Source organism: Erithacus rubecula, assembly GCF_903797595.1.
Source record: "Erithacus rubecula genome assembly, chromosome: 2".
Taxonomy (NCBI): Eukaryota; Metazoa; Chordata; class Aves; order Passeriformes; family Muscicapidae; genus Erithacus; species Erithacus rubecula.
Window position 1 is genome coordinate 47,046,450 of NC_136685.1, and position 22,136 is coordinate 47,068,585.

The following is a 22,136-nucleotide window of genomic DNA, read 5'->3' on the forward strand; positions in this document are numbered from 1 at the left end:
CGTGTGGCAGGCAGCGCCGGCCGAGCGCCGAGCCACCGAGCGCCCGCCCGCCGGCAGGGGGCGCTGCGGGCCCGCGCCAGCCGCGTCTGAGGGGATCGAGGGGTGCGAGGGGATGGCCGAGTGTGAGGGGGTGGCTGTGTGTGAGGGGATGGCCGAGTGTGAGGGGGTGGCCGAGTGGGAGGGGGTGGCTGTGTCTGAGGGGGTGGCTGTGTCTGAGGGGGTGGCCGAGTGTGAGGGGATGGCTGAGTGTGAGGGAATGGCTGTGTGTGAGGGGATGGCTGAGTGTGAGGGAATGGCTGTGTGTGAGGGGATGGCTGTGTGTGAGAGGATGGCTGCTTGATGGGGGCATCGCGGGGTGTGAGGGGATGGAGGGCCGGGGGTGTCAGGGATATCCCCGTGTCCTCCCCGTGTACTTCCTGCGTCCCCGGCCCGGTGACCGGGAGCGTCCTCGGGCATATTATTGCAACTATGGCCATTTTTATGTTGACATACAGTCTATACAGACCTATGCTAAGTTGGTCTTAAGACCATATTCTTAAGGAATAATGGTATCTACATAGTAAAGAAAAAGAATGCGAACCTTGCTCTGAACAACTTACAATGTAAACACATCAAGGGAAGGATGAATAAATGTAACAGGGAAGTATAATTACAGAGGTATCTGTGTGTAGAAGTGCACAGTGGGAAGCAGACAGATGCCATGCTAAAACCACAACTTTGCTCCAAGCATCACTGCTTGAATGAGGCACTGGAAGATGGGAACACTGCGACCTCTGAAGATCTAAAGCATGAGGGGGGAACACAGAAAATTTCAGAAAGTGGGACGATGGTGACTTACCATGGTGACAGGAAACAACCTCCACCACTGATAGGGAAAGCAGCTGCAGGGGGGTGAGGGGAAAACGGAGAGATGGCATCATTAGATAACGATAACGAGGTTAGCTTTGGGAAAAGCTTTTTCATTTTCTGAGCTATCATTGCAGTAACTTCTGCAATATGAACAAGAGTTTCATTTGATCTAATAGATATAAAAGATATCTATGATTTGCACATTGCCGCAACATGAGGACTTAAAGTGGAGCCAAGCTAAGTTGGAAAGCTGGGTCATTTTTAAGTATATATGGTCATTTTTATGAATAAGGGAGGGGGAGAGGAAAGAGGAGTCTGCACTACTGTATTCACCAATGTGCTGAGCATGTGCAAACCACACAGGAGGATTTGCAGTGACACATCCATTGCTTGTGCTCAGAAAAGGAGCAAGTTTGCAAGTATTGTATGAAATTATAGAACCATAGAACATTAAGGGTTGGAAGGGACCTTAAATATCATCTAGCTCTAACCTCCCTGCCATGCACAAGGACACTAAAACATGTTGCTCAAGGTCTTGCCCAGCCTGGCCTTGAACAGTGATAGGGATGTGGCACCCACAACTTCTCTGGGCGATCTGCCCCAGTGTCTCACCAGCCTCAGAGCAAAGAATTCCTTCCTAATATCTAACCTAGCCCCAAATGGTCTGCCACCAGCACTGTTGCATCTCTAGAAGCACCTGCAATGAATGCAGTTGTAACCATATAAAATGTATTTGCATTTTTTTTTAACTCATCCAGGATCTGAAAATGAAAACAAATTCAAATTTCATGGAATAAGCACAAAGGTGCTCTCTCCAAGCAGCTTTACAGCTCGTCTCCTTTGAAATGCTGCAACTCTGATGTTAATTTCAGTGGGAGCTTTATTACGTTTGTTTTTCTTGTGGAGAACACATGCAGGCTGTTTTCATTTCACTGAAGTTGTGATTCCACCTCAAAAAATAAAGCAGATCACTTCAACCCTGACCAATCCTGCCTACATAAGCTACTCTGCCAGCACCAGAGAGGGGGAGCACAGGGACCCTCCAGCCAGAGAGGGGATGCCAAGACAATGGTGGGGGCACCAACACCCTCCACACACAGCCTGGGGCAGAAGGGCATCCCGAGGTGAGCTTCTCTCCTTGCTCCACTTCACATAAATAATTGATTGGAACACAGATTGGCAGGAAGATACCACTTTACAGCTCAGCGCTTAGACCAGTCACCTGGAATGCGAAGAGATATGTCAGAGCAGGAAGGAATTGTACTTCCATCAATCTGTGCTTTCAGAAGAGCTTGATAAAAGCAAACTTCACCACTAGCAGTAGGTATCACATTTCCTCTGGGACCTGCTATTGTAGGCTTGACAAGGAGCTGACAGAGTGTTGTTACAAACCTGTTCACTTGCCCTTTACCGATTTTTTGTGGTTTCACCACAGCCCCAAGCAGCCACTTGCTCACTGCCCCACCAGCAGGGCTGGGGACAGAATCAGGAGGGTAAAAGGTAGAGAGCTCATGTGTTGAGACAGTTTAACAGGGAAAGGAAAAGCTGGATAAGCAAACAAAAATTAATTCACTTATTCCCATGGGCAGGCAGGTGTTCAGCTACCTCCAGAGGAGCAGAGCCCCATCACATCTAATGGTTACTTGGAAGACAAACCCCATCACTCCAAATATTCTCCACTTTCTACTTCTTCTCCCCACTTTATATACTGAGCATGGCCTCATGATCTGGAAAATCCCTTTGATCAGTTGGGGTCAGCTGTCCTGGTTGTGTCTCGTCCCAGCTTCCCAAGTTCTCCACCTTTCCTTGGTGGTACAAAATGTAGAGAAGGCCTTGGCTATGTGTAAGCCCCACCCAGCAATGACAAAACCATTTATACATTATCAACTCTGTGTTCAGCACAAATACAAAACACAGCCCCACTCTAACCACTGTGAAAAAAATACCCCAGACAAAACCACTCAGATTGTCTACACTGCAATTGAAGGCAGATAGTAAAAAAAATGGGCAGCTAATGGGGAATTTTCTTACTGCTAAGTCCATCCTCGGTGGAAACAAAAGCTACAGACTTCATTACACACACCTACGGAAAACATTCCGGCTTTGTAAATCAGTGCATTGAGAATAGGAGCTGAGAAAAGGCTGCAAGTGCTTTGGAGGGAGCCCAGCTGCCCAGAGCATTTGCCTGACCTTCATCCTGATTTCATTCTTCACAGCTGTGTCAACTGTCTTTTTTGCACAACAGCATCCAACAGAAAATCAAAGTATTTGCTGGATCAAAAGCCAAACTAATTTTATTGTTTAAATCAGTTCAGCCACACAAGAGAATTAATTATTTCAGGACTATCAGTTTTTTTGTTAGCTTTGACTTTGAGTCTGATACTGCAGTGGAGAAGTACCTGTAGAATTCTGTTACATTTTTCGCCTCTTTTTAATGGAACAGTAATGCATCACTTAGCCAAAATTTGGCAGTTTCTGCTCCTATATCTCTATCATTCATTTGAACAGTATCTCCTTATCTTGACAGAGAAGTTTCCCATAGTTACTGTGTAACATATCTATAGCAAATAATGCCTTCAAAAACTTAGACGTGTAATTTATGTGTGACTGCGTCTTTTTAAAGAATCACTTATTCTCAGGTTTTTTGTGTCCTTTTTCTTTAGCTTAGGGGTTAGTCCCACTCTATCTCTAATTGTCTTTATCTGTAGTGGTATCAGTTCTGTGGTCATTACTTTTAATTCTTTCATCCCTTATCAGTGCTACCTTTGCTTTGCATGTCCTTACATTTCACCATTCAAACAAGGTTTTGTCTCTGCTTATTCCACTCCAAGATTAGCTTCTCAAATATAATCCTTTTAGAAGCTTACCTGCATCATAGTATCTGTCTAATACATTCTGGCTTATGGATAAATGGGAAGAAATGCTTTATATCTTTTAAAAAATCAGTAATTGTAGCTATCATTAGCTACTATATATTCCCCACCAGAAATACTGCGTAACAGAACAGTTGAAAGTAAAAGCAAGTATCACTTGCTTTTAAGGGTAAACACATGAATAATTTAGTTATCTCAAAACTACGCTTGCAAGTCCCCTGGAAAATTCTGATCAATTCCAGTTATCCTTGAAATGCCTCCCAAAATCCCCTAGAGCAACCATATCTCTATTCTGTAAGGAAGCTGTGCATTAATTATGGAATTGAGCCTAAGAAAGATTAGTAGTTTTTGCCTTCAATTAGATAAAATCAATTTAGAGTAAACTGTAGCATACTACACCCTGATAACATCAACAAAGTAATTGAAGAACATTTAAGAACAGCAGTAGTTTGAGTCAGCTGGTCAAGCAGTAAGGATCCTTTCTAACAATCAAATAGTTGAAGCAAGTTGTTTGTCAAGAAGAATTTGGATTTGCTGCCTTTAATGTCAGACATTTTTCTGAAAACTTTGTGATCTGCTCCTTTGACCTTATCTATGAAGTGTTAGAGCTGGTGAAGCTAATCACCAGATAATTCCTCCAGATATAATTTATGTACATAATTTCAGTTATTTTAGACAAGGTGTACAGAATATGAGATCTCCTCATTATACTGCTATTAAGTACATGTAAGTACAAACAGTCCTTCATAAATTTAAACCTGCATACTTTAACTGATTACTGGAGTACCTAATTAATTATTTGAAAACTTGCTTCAAACTTAAAGAGTAAATTACCTTAAGCATGAGGAGAACTTATTTTCAGACAAAAAAACCCTCCAAAGTAATACCTCAATCAAAATTTACAAATAAATTACTTGGATTGACATCTCCACTGTTGTATCTAGTGTCCATGCCTGGACTGGGAAAGTGTTGTGTGAGATACAATGCAAAGCTTTGGTTAGCCCCAGCCTCTGCACAAAGAATTTACGATATAAACACGTGTGTTTGCACATGAGGGTCAGTTTGCCCTCTGTAATCACAGCTGCCCAGCTGTGCGTGCCAGGCTGCAGCACCTGCACGTGTCAAGGCCACCTCCTGTGTGGCTTGTGCTGAAGCATCTGGCATGGTTTGATTGCATGGGTGGTTGTGCAGTCACAAAGGGGAAATGGAGACAACGGGTAATATCTAACAGCATCAAAGGTTGGGAGAAAATAAGAGATGGTAAAGCAAGATTTTCATGTTCTAAGAGAAGGAGTTAGAGAGGATGATTAGAATGTGCCTGTCTGAAACTCCCTCCTTTCTGAAAGAGAGGAGGGAGTTGTCCATCTGCACTTCTACTTGAAGGGCCATACATTTTCAGTTGTCATTACAGGAAATTTCTGCTAACAAACCCCACAGACTTTAGTTCTTATAATTTAGGTGATTCTTGTCTTGCAGGCCAAGCTAGTTCGTAGTTGGCTGCATTTTACAGTCCATGGGTGCAACAGTTCACGGACTATTCTAAATATCCACTCTTTATTGGTCTCCCAAGTCACTTTTCAGACCAGCTTTTCTTTTACAGAGTGCTATTGTGATCTTAGTCTCATGTTCATTTCTATGTATATACTTATGCTTAGCTATTTTCATTCTGAATTTTTGTTTTGTTTTAACAAATGAATGAAAGACATGCCAAAAATGTTCAGCTTTACAGCATGCAAGAATGAAACCCTCTTTCTATGCACACAGTGTGTATAATTTAGAAAATTGCTGTTTCAGAGTCTTATGCTTTGTAGTTTGAACAGCGGACAATTTTTACAGTTTAAGCTCCATTCTGATTCTGTTGGATGCTCAATTATGAGCAGGCTGCTTTAAAAGCTGAAGATATTCACAGGATTTGGAAGGGCCAGAACTAACTTGCTTCCTACAGGACTAGCAAAGTTCTATTAATTTTTTGGTTCTGTTATTGACTGGATAATCCTTCTCTGCCACTTTACTTTTAGGTGGTACTTAACAAGATATGATCTCACATACATTAATCAGATCTTATATAACTGTTCACATACAAAACACCTCTCTGTTTTATTCTAGGCTGAGAACAGACTTTGCCATGAGATCTACCTTCTTTATTTCACAGAATTCATTTCACAGAATTTATTTCACAGACTAGAAGAGACCTTCAAGATCATCAAGTCCAACCCATGCCTTAACATCTCAACTAGACCATGGCACCAAGTGCCACATCCAGTCTTTTTTAAACACATCCAGGGATGGTGACTCCAGCACCTCCCTGGGCAGACTGTTCCAGTACCTTATCACTCTTTCCATGAGAAACTTCTTCCTAATATCCATCCTGTATCTCTCCTGGCACAGCTTGAGACTATGTCCTCTTGTTCTGCCAGTTGCTGCCTGGAGAACAACACCAACACCACCTGACTACAAACACTTTTCAGGAAGTTGTAGAGTGTGATAAGGTCACCCCTGAGTCTCCTTTTCTCCAGGCTGAACAACCTCAGCTCTCTCAGCTGTTCCTCACAGGGTTTGTGTTCCAAGCCCCTCACCAGCCTTGTTGCCTTCTCTGGATGTGCTCAAGTGCCTCAAAGTCCTTCCTAAACTGAGGGGCCCAGAACTGGGCACAGTACTCAAGGTGTGGCCTCACCAGTGCTGAGTACAGGGAGAGAATGAGCTCCCTGCTCCTGCTGGCCTCACCATTCCTGATCCAGGCCAGGAACCATTGGCCTTCTTGGCCACCTGGGCACACTGCTGGCTCATGTTCAGTCAGATGTACCAGCACCCCCAGGTCCCTTTCTCTCTGGGCACTGTCCAGACACACTGTCCCCTGCCTATAACACTGCAGGGGGTTATTGTGGCCAAAATGCAGGACTCAGCACTTGGACTTAAATTTCATCTTATTGGACTCTTCCTCCCTCTTCATTCCTTTTACTTTTAATATGGTTAATAGGAAACTGTCATTACACCACGCTCTAATCTCTCACTTCATGGGCAGAGCTCTTTGTGGCTTAATTAATGAAAGACATTCCTCCATCAAGTGGATGCCATTGCCTACAATACTTTGAAGACCAGTTGCAGCATGATTAGTGGCATATGTGTATGAAATGCTTTAAATTTACCTTCTCCAGGTGGGTTGTTTTTTGTGGGGTGCCTGCCCCAGATGCATCTGATCTGGGCCAGTATCCCTTAGCACTCATAAAACTGGCAATGACTAAAACTCCTCAATATGTGAATTTCCATTTAAGAAAATTTCATTCCTTTCAATATGTTTCACCGTGATAATTCTTCTGGAATGCAAATGTGCCCTGGACAGGCAAAATGTGAGAAATTCCTAAGGGGTTATAATTTGCATCTCCTCTATATTGTCAGCATGGAGGAAGAAAAAGAAGCCTACCTTTTCGTGTGGAAGAAAAATCTGCTTTAACTCATCCAGCAGCTGCTTCCAGTGTATGAAAATGACCTTGCCTGGAGTTAGAACATACCTTCTCCACAGACTATGAAAATGGATAAAAATAGTTCTGCAAAATTCTTGGCTAAGAAAATGGATTTTTTCTTTTTTCCAGACAGGTCTCTTTTGTGAAACTCTGCTTTGCAGGATTAAAACACAAAATATTTTTATAAATGTATAACCTGTATATTAATTAAATCTTATTAATTTGCCTAGAATCCATTTGCTAACATTCTTGATTCAGTGTGACTCTCTGATGCTCTTTATTTAGGAAACATTTCTGTAAAACATTTCAGGATATTTCAACAGATGATTAAGGGAAGCATAACATTCTGATAAACAATGTTATGATTGTTTCCCTCAGCAGCTTGATCCGCTCTGAAGAGAAGTGCTTCATCGGAGGTAACCTTTGCAGCAGACAAATGCCATTTGCTGTCCCTATGAAAAACTGGTCCAAATCCAAATTAAAAACCTCCAGCAAAAAATAATTATAAATTCACATGTACTCAGTGGCAGGCACTTGATAGCATATGGCACCTTGATATGCCAAGGATCCTTTAGAGCATACGCCATCACTTAGCAGCTCCTACTTGCCAAAATGCTTCTGCCTGTGACATCTCTCAGGGATCAAGCTCCTATCCGTGCCCTGTGCAAGCCCTGAGCTGGTCTTTTGCTGCAGTTTTTCCTTTTCATAGGTAAGGGACACCCCAACTGCAAGAGCTCAATTTCTCCATGTCTTTTGTGACAAGACACCATATTCCCTTGCATGGTCTGTGCCAGCAGATACATCACAAGGGGTCCACCTGCAGGTTTTATAGGTTTTCTTCAGACATTTCTAAACACTCCATGACAAAAGTTTCCCATTTTAATGACATCTTACTTTTATGTTATTTTCTAAGTCTTAGGTTAAAAAGGTATGTCTTGACCTAAACATGTGTGCTTTTGTCAAACCCGTGACTTTGGTGAGGAAAGGAAAGGCCAATACTAGTACTGCTGAAATATTGTGTGAGACAAGGCTTTTACAAAAATAGCATATTTTTATTTGGCTAACTGATATATTTGGAAAAAACTCACCAAACTTTACAGCCCTTTATGAGCCCTACTTCAGATTTGAAATAAAAGCAGCAGTACTGAAATATCTAAATTCCAGCAAATCAAGCTTATACTTTATCCAGATTTGTCCAATGTATCGAATAAATGTCCTTATTACATGCCAGCAAGACAATGTCTGATAAAGACTTGGGATTTTGCAGGTTTTAGTCAGAAGTGCTTACCTTTGGTTAAAGCACACACCATGCAGGATGTTCCTGGGATTTCTCACACAGGCAGGTTCAGGTGCTATTGTTCATTCTTTCTGACAAAGAAGTGATGGAGTGCTATATCACACCTTTAGTCCTGCACAGGAATCCCCATCAAAAGCTGGGGAGAGTTTGCATAAAAACTGCTGTTAGGAAATGGCCACAGTCATTCACTGCCCTAATAGTCTGCTGTGAGCTTGTGCAACTCATGAGCTAGCAACGCTATGTCTAGTACAGAGATTCTGGAGTATTTATAAATAATTTTTTTCTTTTTCTTTTTTTTTTTTTTTTTTTTTTTTTTTTTTCTTTTTGGAGGGGGAGGAGGAGGGGAAAGTAGTTTTGGGGGTTTTTTTTGTTTTAGTTGGTTTGTTTGGGTTTTTTTTTTAATTGTTTCATAGCTCACAACTTCCTGCTAAGCCTATGCTTATATAGTCTTGGGACTTGTCTGTTCTGTTGCCATCAGGTCTCTTAGAGTCAATAAAATGCCTGCAGGTCATAATTTTAAGCAAAAGCAAAGTCAGCAGTTCTGGTGTGAGAATTTGTACAGAATAGGTGTAATGGGACGTCATCTTTTATAGCTATGGCTTTAAATTACCTAGCTGCCAAAAGCAGGCATATATGAGAAATTAATGGATACATAACATCATTCTCCATTAAATCATTGCTGTAAATATAATGGAAATGAACTATTAAGCCAATAATGTTCCCTTTCATTAGTTCAAAAAGACCAAGGATAGAGACATTACATAAAAATGCCAAGAGCCAAGAATATTGCACCTTACTATGGTGCAATTACCTTGTAACCACAGCTGGGAATTTTGACATCAGCTGACTGACCTAAACTTTACAAAATAGGGAAGGATGCGATCTATGGTTCTTATAGGGATTTGCAGACTGACTGCAGTGCTCTAGAGCTCTCAACACCAAACCAGATCTTCCTTTCTTTTGACTCACCAGGAGCAGAAAGCAGTTGGTTTTGAGGACATTTTTAAGCAAGACAAATTCCTACATAGGATGCTGAGCATTACTGTCTTAGTTGCATCAGAATGTAAACCCAAGTCAGTGGAAAAATGGAATCAAAGAAATATACCACAAGTAGCTGTTGGTATGCAGAAAGGATTTACACATTTGTCTGAATACTTTGACTCTTGTTGGGGAAAAAAAGTCAAAGCCACAAGCCAAGTATCAAACCCTAGACTGAGAAACATTAAAACACTCATTTTAATGCACAGTTGCTAAAGCTGCCCACTCACTTATTTTTGCTCAAGTGATCACTATTGCATAAGTCAGGCAGGATTTTTCTGCATAGCTTGTTGAACATGCCAATTTCACAGGCAGCTTTTGGAAAAGGTTTCTGCTCTTGCTGCTTGGTTTAGCAAATTCTGGCTTGCAGTTCTGCACTCACAGTATAAAGGATTAAGGAGACAGAAGGATCTTCAGGAGGGAATATGGCAATTGTCCAGTGTAAGCCCAGCTGCATCCAATAGGCATTCCCATCAAGGACTGCCCCCAGTTCTGTTATCCATTTGTCAAATCAACTTGACATTATCTTTTCCTTGGAAAAATAACTAGCCTAGTCTGCATTTAAGTAACAGGATTACCTGCTTCTGAAGATATGATGGAGAGGATGGAGGCATACAGGTAACAGTGCAAAGTAGATCAGTGTGATAAGATACAAAGGTTTCAAAAGCGCACTGGTTTGTATGTTGTAAACTGCTTGAGTGCAAAGGAAAATTATCATAACCAAAAACATATGCCTTTCAAAACTTTACATCTCCAGCTGGCACAGCTACCAGATCTGTCAGAGAAGCACTAATAAGCAGAGAGAAAACGCTAGGGGAAATCTTTCTGTTCTCCATCTGTCATGGAGTAAATAGGTCTTATTGATTATCTACCACTTGATTTATACTAAATGCTTTCAAGCATTTCCCATTTATAATTCTCAAATACAAGAATAATTAAATTTTGATTTATGGGAATTACACAAGAAGAGGTGTTTTTTTTTTTTTTTGTTCAATCAGCAGCTCTCAGCTGTACCACAGATATTAAGAAAACTAATAGAATGTTTTAGCTTTAAAATAGTAGCAGCCTGAGTTTTGAGGTTTTGGGTGGTGGTCTGAATAAAGAAGAGGAAGAGCAAAAAAAGCTTCAGTGTTGGCTGTAGTTGTGTTTTTACTATTTCCAATAGTGGGTCACAGAAGATACAAAGGTTTTACAGCCCCACTATAAAACAGCTTTTTATCTTTTCTCCACTAATTCCATGGTGTCACATTTAACAAAACTAGGAAACTGAAGATAGTATGGATGTTTGCAGATTAGCTGTCAGGTAATAAATAACACTAATTTCACATACCTACTAATGTAAAGGCACCTTATCACTGTTTAAGTTTCTCACTCTTTGTAATGCCTGCCAACATTTTAACCCTGGCAAATTACTGTATTGTTTTTGCTGTTTTTTCACTGGGGAAAAAATACACAGTCATAATATCCTTTTATCAGATTTCATGGTATAAAAGGGCTTTGGTGCTTAATTCAAGCTCTATGTTGCTGAGGCAATTCCAGAGTTCCTGTTCTGGAAGATGTATTTGTCTTACCTTTTAGTTGCCTTGTCTTTTCACAGTGCTCTAAGTACCACTTGCCCAAGAAGATGCAGCTGTGACCCTGCCCAGTCAGTGCAATGCTACAGGACTACAGAGATCCCCAGAGAGATTCCTTTGACCACCAGGAAACTCTACATCAGCCACAGCAAAATTAAACAACTCCAGGTAAGAAAACACAGAAAAAGTACTTTTCGTAGTGCACTGTAACTGAAAGTTGAACTTCCCAGATGGTGGTGACATCTAGTGAGGAGAGAATCTTATTCCATGTTCTAAAAACTGACAAAGTGCTGCCAGATCTGGTTTTATTTTTACTTACTCTTTAAGGATATGTAAATATATTCCTGTAGTGTTTTCATGTTCCTGCAGTCTTCAAGCACTAGCTCACGCTGTCACAATTATATTTTGTATGAAATTCAAAAAATTAGTATTTTACAACCAGCAGTCAAAGGTTGACTTGTTTTATATATGGACAAATAGCCACTGACTTTCAGAGTAATTTTTTAAAGCTTTTTCTGTTTTTAATGCAATATAATACTTTCTCACAGTAAAATGAAAGGGTTTATGTCATTAGAATAATTTTCCTAATGAATGAAATTGGAGCTATTTTACCCCTCTGGAGCTGCAGGTGTCAGGTACAACTGCTATTAGAAATGGCAGAGGAAGAAAGTTTGAGTCTAAGGCACAGCATGAGATGTTTCTAAAAGCAAGGTCAGGCCTGTCTAATAATCCACATAAATGAGAGCAGTTTCTAACCAAAGCTGCCAGCTATTTGTGCTATTGAAAAAGTGTATTCTGGGTTTCTTGAGGTAACACTGGTTTGCATTATTAAAGGCATCAGCTTATGCTTGTCTTGCACTGCACTCTGGAATTGTGCTTCTTTGTTTCCTACCCTGAAATATCTTTATTTAATAAATTCACCTTGCATAGATAGACACAAGGGAAATATAACCACCTGTATAACACATGCTTGCTGTGCATCAATTTACTACAAATAATAAGAAATGTGCAATTCAAATGACATACATTTTCTCTTACAAAGAATTTAACTGCCCTTGATTTCCCTCTCAGGCCTCAGTGAAATAGGCTGGAAGGCAGCTTAGAGCAGCATCTAGAATACCTGTTGCCCACTGAGAAATAGTCAGTGATTGTACAGTTTTCCTCTGAGAAAGTTTACTCTTTTAGCTGCTACTAATATCTCTGGTTTTCTTGCTTTATCTCACACACCCACAAGAGTCAAACATTGGTGTGATTTGGCTATACTCAGGGTAAACAAAAGATTTGCCAAATGAATTCTGTATTAGGAAATACATTTTTTTGTGCAAAATCTTCCCTCCTCCTTCCCATTATTTCATTTCCAAGATAAGTAAAATGAGCCATTTTCCATTTCTTAGGCCAGTTGTCCATACCTGTAAGCAACTCCTCGATTACAAGTAAAAGGGCCTTAGGTTCTGAGTAGAGCAAAAGAGTGTGTCATAAAGCATTTAAATGTTGGACATAAGTGAATGGAGTGGTGGGATAAATGTTTTATGACTGATCAAAACAAATAGTGTGTGAAACCATCTAAGGAGAGAGTTTTTCCCTTTATACATTAATTCCACTGGCTGTGAGTCTGCCTTACTGCCACTACTGACTGCACTAAAAGGAAATAAGTCCTTGCACACTGTGTCCTTGTAGTTATGTGGGATGTTTCCTTGAGATTATACCGGGCTTTTGAATACAATTTTTACTTTTTTTCCCATGCAACAATTATACTTCTGAGGTCCTGGCACCATAAATACCTATGCTTAATTTTACACAGCTGAGCAATTCCACTAGCATATATTATAGTGCTTAGGGAAACATTCCTGCTTGTAAAGTACATGTCTGCAAGCACTGAAATAACAGTATAGGATTTTAGGGTTTCGATGTGGGATTTTTGATTGTTTGACTTGTTTTATTTGGGTTTTTTTATTTATTTGGTTTTTAAAATTCCTTTATTTACCTACTCATAGAGAAAATAACATACTTTCCTAAAGAAGTTGAATGGAAGCCTAGAATTCCCACAGCTGACCTCCAAGAGACTTTTATACATAAGTATTCACAAATATTATGGTTTGGCAATTAGCTGGCTCAGAAGAATAAAAAAAAATTGTTTCAGTTACTTCTGCACCTTAATTTGCATTATTAAAATTGTGAAAAAAATAATAATTTAAAAAAGAATAGAAGTTTGTATGCTAAGTCCAGTATGTTAAAAAAAAAGAAAAAAGAAAACCAAGAAAAATGGATTTTTTTAAACCCAGGTCAATTTTGTATTTGTTCTAACAGGGCTGATCAACATTCAAAACAGTGGCTGGGATTTTTGCTTTTGGTAATTTTACAACCTGGGGTTTGTTGTAAAACTAGATTAATTGTAGCATCTTTTTTCAATATTTTCTGTTTCCGCCTTGGTTTGAAGATCAGCTATAACCTGTTTACTCTCAATTTAAAATTTCATTTATTTCTAACTATATTAAGATGTGAGGCTTTATATGCTAAAAGAAAATCATCTGCTTTGACTCCAGGATAAGGGACTGTTTAAAAAAAAATATTTATACCATATCCCAGGTCACAGCAACTTGAAAAGCAAAAAAAAAAAAAAAAAATTTAACCAATAAATCCCTTGAAACATTTGTATTAAATAACAGCAGATTAGATTCACTTTCAGGAGATCAATCTTTTAAAATAAAAAGCTATAATAGTATCATTTTACAGGCAATTCAGTTAGAGAATAAAACACTGCTTCCTAGCAAAAAAAAAAAAAAAAAAAAAAGAACTGGTGGGCTTTCAAATATGTTTTGATTTGTATTAGAAAGACTGGGTGGTTCACAAAAGCATGGATAAATGTTTAAGTCTCAAAACAGCATGGTCACAAAGCTTAGCAATGCATACCAAATAGGTGGAAAATAGAAATTATAATAATCCACATTAAGAAGCCTAACATCATTACAGAGCAAATGTCTGTACACTGACCTTCACATAGCTCTCTGTCACTTCATAAGGTGAAAATTAAACCTCTTAGAGAAATCAACAGAGGAAAACAGAAAACATTGCTTTTGAATTTTATAGGAGAAAATGTACTGAATTGTGAAGGTTCGTAATTATTTCAATTTCCATAAGATGGTTTTAAAATTACAGGTGTTTATGTTTTTGTGCTTTTAACCAATGTAGCTCCTATGTACAAGATCAACTTCCTAATCATGACCAAAACTGGACATCAGCAGTTCTGCTATTGCTATATAGCTATATATTCACAAAACACTGCATTATTAAAAAAAAAAAAAAAAAGTAAAAATTGTATCATTTAGAAAATTTTATTGTTTACTGTTGAGAATATAACTTTTTAAATGGAGGTACATTCCCTCATTGAATTTAAATATAATTGATTGAGAAATCTGCTTCAATAGAGGTTCTATATCTATACTTCCTCAGTAATTGCATCGCATTTTGCAATTCAGAAACTGCTTTGCAAGACAGAATAAAGTTAATCAGAAAGATAAACTAAGGATACCAGAGCAAAATGAAATCTGACTTGTCTTTCACAGCTGTGCAGGCTTTAATTTTAACAGAATTTAAAATGCACAGTTTGTAGCTAAAATAGAGAGATACAGCCCAAAATATGCAAGAGTTGGACAAAGGAAGCTGTAGGACATCTTTTAACAGTCACCTTTATGAACTGATTTCCGTTACACAATTATTATAGTCAAATGTGTCCAACCAGGATTATGGAACAAAATTACTACCCAGCACCTGTACTGGGTAGTAGTGGCCAAAGGACTTGTACTGCCCTCCGTGTATATTCCTGACTGGGAGGAGGGGTTATGCTGTAGAACAGGCTGTATAGCTTACTTCACTGAGAGTAGAATATGCTGGGAGCTGCCAAGCCCTGTGGGAAATAACTGAAGGATCTACTATTACTTTAGGGTCTCTGACTGGTGTGGTACCCCTGAGACCTGTAGTGAGATATTTTTGGACATGGGAAGAGAAAACAGATGAGGGCACTCATTCCCACCACTCCTATGCAGAACACCTGCTCATGTTGCTTTTTTGGGAGGGATTCCCATATAAATAGTTTTTTAAGACTCAGTCACCACAGGCAATGGGAAGCATATCTGGCAATTTCAGAAAACCAATGTTTTAGCAACTGGTGTGTTTGGAGTACTCCCTGACTCACCCTCCCATTGCATGCTTCCTCCCATCTCAGCTTGGAGAAAGCTGCCAGATTCACTGAGGCTTGCTCCTTGAGACACAACATGGCAAGCTTTGTAAACAAGCACATTCCAGCAGAGCAGAAAAATAATGAAACAATTGTGTGCCTCTCAATATTATAGTCATAGTCAACATCTAAGTATAATTTACCACTGCAAACCATCCTTTTATTACCAACTAATAAAAACTAAATTTCTGTGAAAACACACTGCCCCACAGAGGTGATTTTTCAGGCCAGGCTGATCAGACACTTTTGGTTTGACCATATTAATATGTGAGGTTTTTATTTAAAAAGAATAAGGTAGTGGGGGAGAGGAAAGTGTTTAATTTTAGTTTTCTGCCAAAACAGTAGCAAGAGGTAAAGTTATCCATGTTATCCATTAAAGTTATCCATTCCCTCTGGGGAATACATACTGCAGTGACAGTACTGTTGATATATGAAAATGGCTGTATCCTGAACTCAAAACTGCTCTAGCAAGCACCATTGAGCACAATGAACATTAACAACCATCCACTCTCTGCAAAGACTTCTGCCACTGGTGATGTTAGCTTTCCATATTATATAGGCTATCCACCAGGAGGAAATAAAAGGATATTACTTCTTCAAATGTAGGTGTTTGCTCAAAACCTGACACAGCATAGACTTAAACCACAAAATTCTAGAAATGTAAATATATACTGGCAAACCACAGGTACCTATAGTAATACCTCTATCGCTACCACTTTTTTAGTTTCTTATTCTAAATATATTGCTTTTCAGCATATACTAGCAATTGTCCAAGCATCCAGAAGGAGTAACCAGTCAGGATATCTATAAATGTGCTACCACATTAATTTTTTTTTTCTCTTTAAGTTTACTGACTTTAGGAGAATGTCAGTCCTTGAAGAGCTGGTCCTGTCATGCAGTGGCACAGAATCAATAGAAAACAACACTTTCAAAGCTCTGAGCACCTTGAAGTCCCTGGAACTCTGTAAAAATCAGCTAAAGCAAATACCCACCTTTCTCCCATCTGGTCTTGAAATTTTAAAACTCGCTGATAACTCCATCAATGCTCTGCATGCATCTGATTTTGCAGGTTTGATGAAACTAAGGGTGCTCGATCTTCGGAACAACTTGATTGCAACTCTGCCTCCGAGTGCATTTTCTTCCCTTTACAATTTACAAAGTCTGATCCTGGATGGCAACAACATGGAATCTGTGTCTGCACCACTTAGGCTTCCTAGGCTGATGTATCTGAGCATGGCTGATAATAAACTGAATTCATTCCCAACCAACTTCTTTGCATCTTTCCAAAGTCTACATTTTCTCAGCTTAAGTGGTAACTTTCTAACAAAAGTGCCCCTTGACCTACCTAAATCCCTGCTGTCTCTAAAATTAGAGAAAAACCAACTTAAAATTGTGAGACTGCGAGATGTGAAACACCTAGAAAATCTGTCTGAGTTCCTTCTGTCAGAAAATCAGCTGACATCAATAGATGGTGCCCAACTTCTTCCTAACTTAACCACACTGGAACTCTCAAAGAACCAGCTCCACACTCTGCCCCTCAGGCTGCCTGGCAGGCTGCAGAAACTCGACTGCAGCAATAACCTGATCCAAAGGGTGACAGCACAGGACTTTCAAGGACTCCAAGACCTGAAGCACTTGTTTCTCGACAACAATGCTGTCAGCATGTTCGAGGAGGGAGCTCTCCAGCAGTGTGCACAGCTTTCCAATCTGGCACTGGAACAGAATCTCCTCAGTTCTATTCCGCTGAGGCAAGTGAATTTCAGGACAGCTGGTTCCAAGGTGTCATCTCTTCTTCCTTGCATTATGAGAATGAGAGCCAAAAATTGGTATTCAGACCCAGTCATGGTAAAAGTCTGTCCATACCATAAACCCATTGCCATTACTAACACTAATTAGCACTCTGGTTAGCAGTGTCAGAGTAGAGCTGCTTTCATTACATCTGTGGCCCCCAATGAATCTGCTCATTTTGCATCTCTCCCTTCCAGTGAGACCACTTTATTTAATTAGCACACCAATAAGAAGAACCTGCTAGGAGAATGCAACAAACTATCAGGGTTATACTGCTACTTAGATTTACCTTTCCTCAGAAAAGAAAAATAATAGAGCATTTGATAAAAAGGATAGTTTTTACCAAGCCACACCAAGTTTATTATTGTTAAAATATTAAGATTTAGGGAACTGACTCTGATGAAAAAGAATGTGCTTTTTCAGTGATACTGGCATTCCCAACTTCATTAAATTCACACATTACAAGGTATTTGGAATGCATATAAAGTCTCCAGCTTCAGGCTATAAGAAAAATTCCAGTCAACAGAGCACAGAAGAAACACCCCTTGTGCACACTGTGTTCATTAATGCTCTGCTTAGAGGATCTCTCACATTCTTCTGAGTGTTGGAACTGGCCATTATCAGCGATGGCATATTAAACCAAATGGAGGCTGTTCTGATATAAAGTGGCAATTTTATTATTACAAAAGGCTATGCAATAAGATGGCATGAAAAATAGTAAAGTAATTCCATTAACATCAACTTCTTAACAGAACTGGCCTGTTAAACATTATTTTTATGGCTTGTAGACAGGTTTAACTAGCCTAAATAAATAACACAGTAAAATTTCAATTCATTTAGCATCATGTCCTTTAGCATTTGAATCTATTTGGCAACACCTTTAAAAACAGAAAGTGATTTAGTGGTGCATAAATATTTGATTTCAGTCTAGCTTGACAGGAATGTTTAATGCTTTGCAGTTACTTTAGTATTGTCTAATCCATTTCATTTTACAGCCTTTATAGTCAAGAAAATTAACAGGAAGGAGTTCTCTACTAGCCTTTAAACGGTATGACTTTTAAGGAAATGTTGGGCACCTTTAATTCCAACAGGAAGTACAGATTTCCAGGAAGGGCTGTAAACATAAAAGAGATGAAAAAAATTGACAAGAAATAAAATTTATGTACTTAATTTAATTGTCTGATCATGACCAGCTACACATGGATATATAGGAAAAAATTATTAATTTTGACTTTTATCTGAAAACTCTGTCAGGTGTAAAAGATATGACTGATATGTTAAAGCGAATAGATCTTAGCAGGTTTTTGGCAGAAATAAGGAGAAAGTAAGCTCTTCTTTTCTGAAAAGAAAATAATCCACAAATCCAAATATTTTCAGGACTTTCAGAGAAGACCTGTACTTCATAAAATCCTACAGGGTGTGATGAAAATGCGGGGAAGAATCTGCTTACATTCCTTAGAGTGGCAGTAGCACAGTGTGGCTGCCATGGTCAGCTCCCAAGTGAGCACAGCTCCTCTTCCAGCTGCAGGGCACTCAGTCATGTACCCATGTATTTATTTCCTCTAGATCAACACAGTCTGAAGTCAAACAATATAGCCATAAAGTTTAAGTCTAACATTAGTACAACAAGACTCTTTTCAGGTTTAAGGGTTTGCTGGTCAGGCTTTGGACTGTAATCTGCCAGGATAAACCTCTTGGGTGATTTCCCACTGCCTCTGACAAGTGGCACTAGGGCGTTACCCCAGAGTACCCTTCTGACATTACAGTGTCATATTGCATAACTATAGTTGTCTGTGGTTAAATTTCAAAACCTATTTATTGCAGTCACAAGCATTTGGTAAGGCCAGATTTTGTGAAGTGAATCACTATACCAATATGTGAAATTGCCATCTCCCCAGGAAAAACAGCACAATGCAGAACTGCACTACTCTTGAAGTAGTAACATTGAACTTGTCAGGTTTTCACAAATCTGGAAACCATCTTTCAGCTTAAGAGGTTCAAACTTGGCTTCACTAAAAACAGTAAGTGAGGATCACTGACTGTCCCATAACTTTACCAGTTGTAGTATGCAGCTGCTCTATTCTAAATAGATCTTGGTAATATGTTTATCATTTCCCTGAGAGTTTCAGTCAAGTTTTCTTAAAACCTGTAACCTCGACTCTTAATTTCATAACCTTGCATACTACCATAGTAAGTTGATTTTTAAGATATTTTGAAATTAATTTTATTAAAGATATTTCATACCTATGCTTTTCTGTTAAGCACTTGTCCCTAACTATATCAAAGGGAAATTAAAAGATCATAAATGAGCAAGACTTTTGAAATTGAGGTCTTTTCATATAAATTTGTAATGTATATGAAAAGAAGAAATATACTGACCTGTCTAGTATCATATCCAGAGATTGTCAGCTTTTTCTCTTTTAAAAGCAACCAGTTCTAAGTCTCAAAAGTACTAATTTAAAAGTATTTGTATTTTCCCTGTTGCTGGTTTCTCAACTGCTTATCATCAGAACCATTACTTTTGTGATGGTTCATGTTTGAGTCTGATGGGAGCAGGAATAAAATGGAAAAATTCTAATTCTTCATGAACTAAAAAACATTTTTAAACAAATCATATACAGAAGTAGTTGAAGGAGCAGTGTTGCCACAATTGTCTAAACTTTTGATCTTTCATGGTGCTATAGCTTGGACATTGGCATTGAAGAGTAGAAAAAGCATTTTTAAACTTGACAGTCAATTTTCTTCATAGTACAGCACAGTTCAGCAGCATGAACAGTCAGTACAGGTCAGCAATTTGGGAAAACAGTTCAAGGATGCACAGACAATACACCTGTAACGTAAAAACAAAGAAAAGACAAGCAAGCAAACAAACAAACCCAACCCAAACTCAACATGAATATCTGTTTGTGCAGAAGATCGCATATTTTAGTGATAGTTTTATTTTAGCATATCAGATGTGCCTGGACAATACCCACTACCAAATACCATTTACGGAAACAATATGCTGAATATAACACCTTTGTATTGTTTTATTTTTGTTCAGACTTCCAGACACCCTTGCCAGATTGGATCTAAAAGGAAATGACATAGAGGATGTTGGAGAACAAGAGCTGAAGGACTTGAAACAGCTTCAGGTTTTAAATTTACGGAATAACAAGATATCTCTCTTGGATCGCAAAGTCTTGGAGTATCTACCTCGTCTGCGCCATCTGTATTTGGATGGAAACCCTTGGAACTGCACCTGTGACCTCCTCAGAACCAGAAGAGCCCTGGTGGCCAAGGGGACGGATGTGCAGGGAGGGCAGTGTGCAGCACCAGCACAAAGCCGAGGAGAAAGCTGGATGTCCTCCAAAAAGATTCTGCAGCAGTGTGAAGATAATCTGTCTTCCACGGAAAGAGGCAAAGAGGACAGGAAGAAAATGAAACCCAATGAGGCCTCCAGCGTTGGAGTGAACACAGATGATGATTACTATGATTATGAATTAGATTGATGTCACAGTTTATCTGTAATGAGCCATAAAGTTGTCTAGAGCTGCCCACTGCCACCAGTGTCTCTACTGACAAGCAGTCTTCTCATCTGTCATTAGCTTTTCCTGCCCTATTTGTACTACAAGAAGTAATAGCAGTGACAGAAGGGCTACATTAAAGGTGCCATTGTGAACTGAATGTGGCAAAATAATTTTTTTAAAATACCATTAGTACTATGTAGTTTGAGGAAAGCAAAAATACAATTACTATCTCTTACAAAAGCAGTCTGTAACTCTGTATGGACCTTTCTATTGTAGAACATTTATTATTATAGTTGCATAAAACCCCCACAAATAAAATTCTGCAATCCATCACTATTACTAGGAGTCTGGCATTCAAAACATTTAAACTCGTGGGTCTGCAGGTTGACTTGGAGAGTTACATTGATGTGAGCAATTTCTTGGGATTGTTCAGAAATTCATGCTTTTGAGAAATTGATTTCAGTTTTCCTGAAACATTTCCCTTTTTTGTTTCTTTTGGACTATTTTAAATGACATTAGACTAAATTAGCTGAGCTGCAGGCAAAACACAGAAGGCTTATCTTCATCACAGCAAGTGAAATAAATAGAAGAATCAGTGTTCTGGTTAATGAGATTTAACAGTAGTTCTGAAGTTAATTAATAGTAAGGAATGAAAACACTGGGGTCAAGTTGACCTGATTCTGTTGTTATAAACAACAGAAGGGAGATTCTCAGGAAATAGATCCTGGCAAATATTAGGATAAGATGAAGTAACGTGAAGCTCTTTTTTCCTGTTGTTTATTTTGGTATCTGAATAGCTAATTTGCTACAATATAGCTCAAGATACTGTGTATATACTTTCAGATTAGGTGTACTTAAAGTGCAAGTACACACTGCAAGTGTCTCCCTTCAACGGCCAGAACTTTCCAGACTTTTGTGCACATACACACAAAAAATGACTAAATGCAATATAATTAATGCATTAGCTCTGATATATATACAAATTTTATCAAGCAGTTCCCAAAGTGCTTGAAAACTAAACAAAACTGGATTAGTGAGACCACTAAAACCAATGACTTACAAACAGTCACTTAAGTTAGTTCATGATCTCAGGCGATAACTGATGAGTAATTACATCAGCAAATTACTTTTCATAGCAAACAGTTTCTATTATTTTTTATCTTCCGTTGGCATTCAGTAATCAGAGTAATCACTCATCTCCATGGAGGCTGATTTGTCAGGTGTCAGAGTGCAGCTATTTGGTTATGTCTCCTATGCAAATGTGATTGACATGTTTCTTAGGTCCCCCAGCACATTAAGCTATGCAATTGGAATAGAGAGACCTAAGCTCATTTTTCTTTATGTTCCCTTATTATCAGCCTCTGCAGAGGGATCTGCATAGGTTGGATCAATGGACTGAGGCCAACTGTGTGAGATTGAACAAGGCCAAGTGGAGTGCCTTGCCCATGGGTCACAACAACCCCCTACAGCACTATAGGCTGGGGCAGAGGGGCTGGAATGCTGCCCAGCAGAA

At 39.0% G+C, this 22,136-nt stretch overlaps 1 protein-coding gene across 1 annotated transcript; it reads left to right on the forward strand.

Annotated features, from left to right (window-relative positions):
- Positions 1-112: 112 nt before the first annotated feature.
- LOC306798720 (nephrocan-like) lies at positions 113-21,760 on the forward strand (the record flags this gene model as incomplete). The annotated part of the gene is made up of 4 exons (XM_079298922.1): positions 113-248; positions 11,097-11,260; positions 16,173-17,074; positions 20,158-21,760. The coding sequence occupies 4 exons, from the start codon at positions 113-115 to the stop codon at positions 20,603-20,605; spliced, it is 1,650 nt and encodes a 549-aa protein (XP_079155048.1). The 3' UTR covers positions 20,606-21,760.
- Between the last annotated feature and the right edge of the window lie 376 nt (positions 21,761-22,136).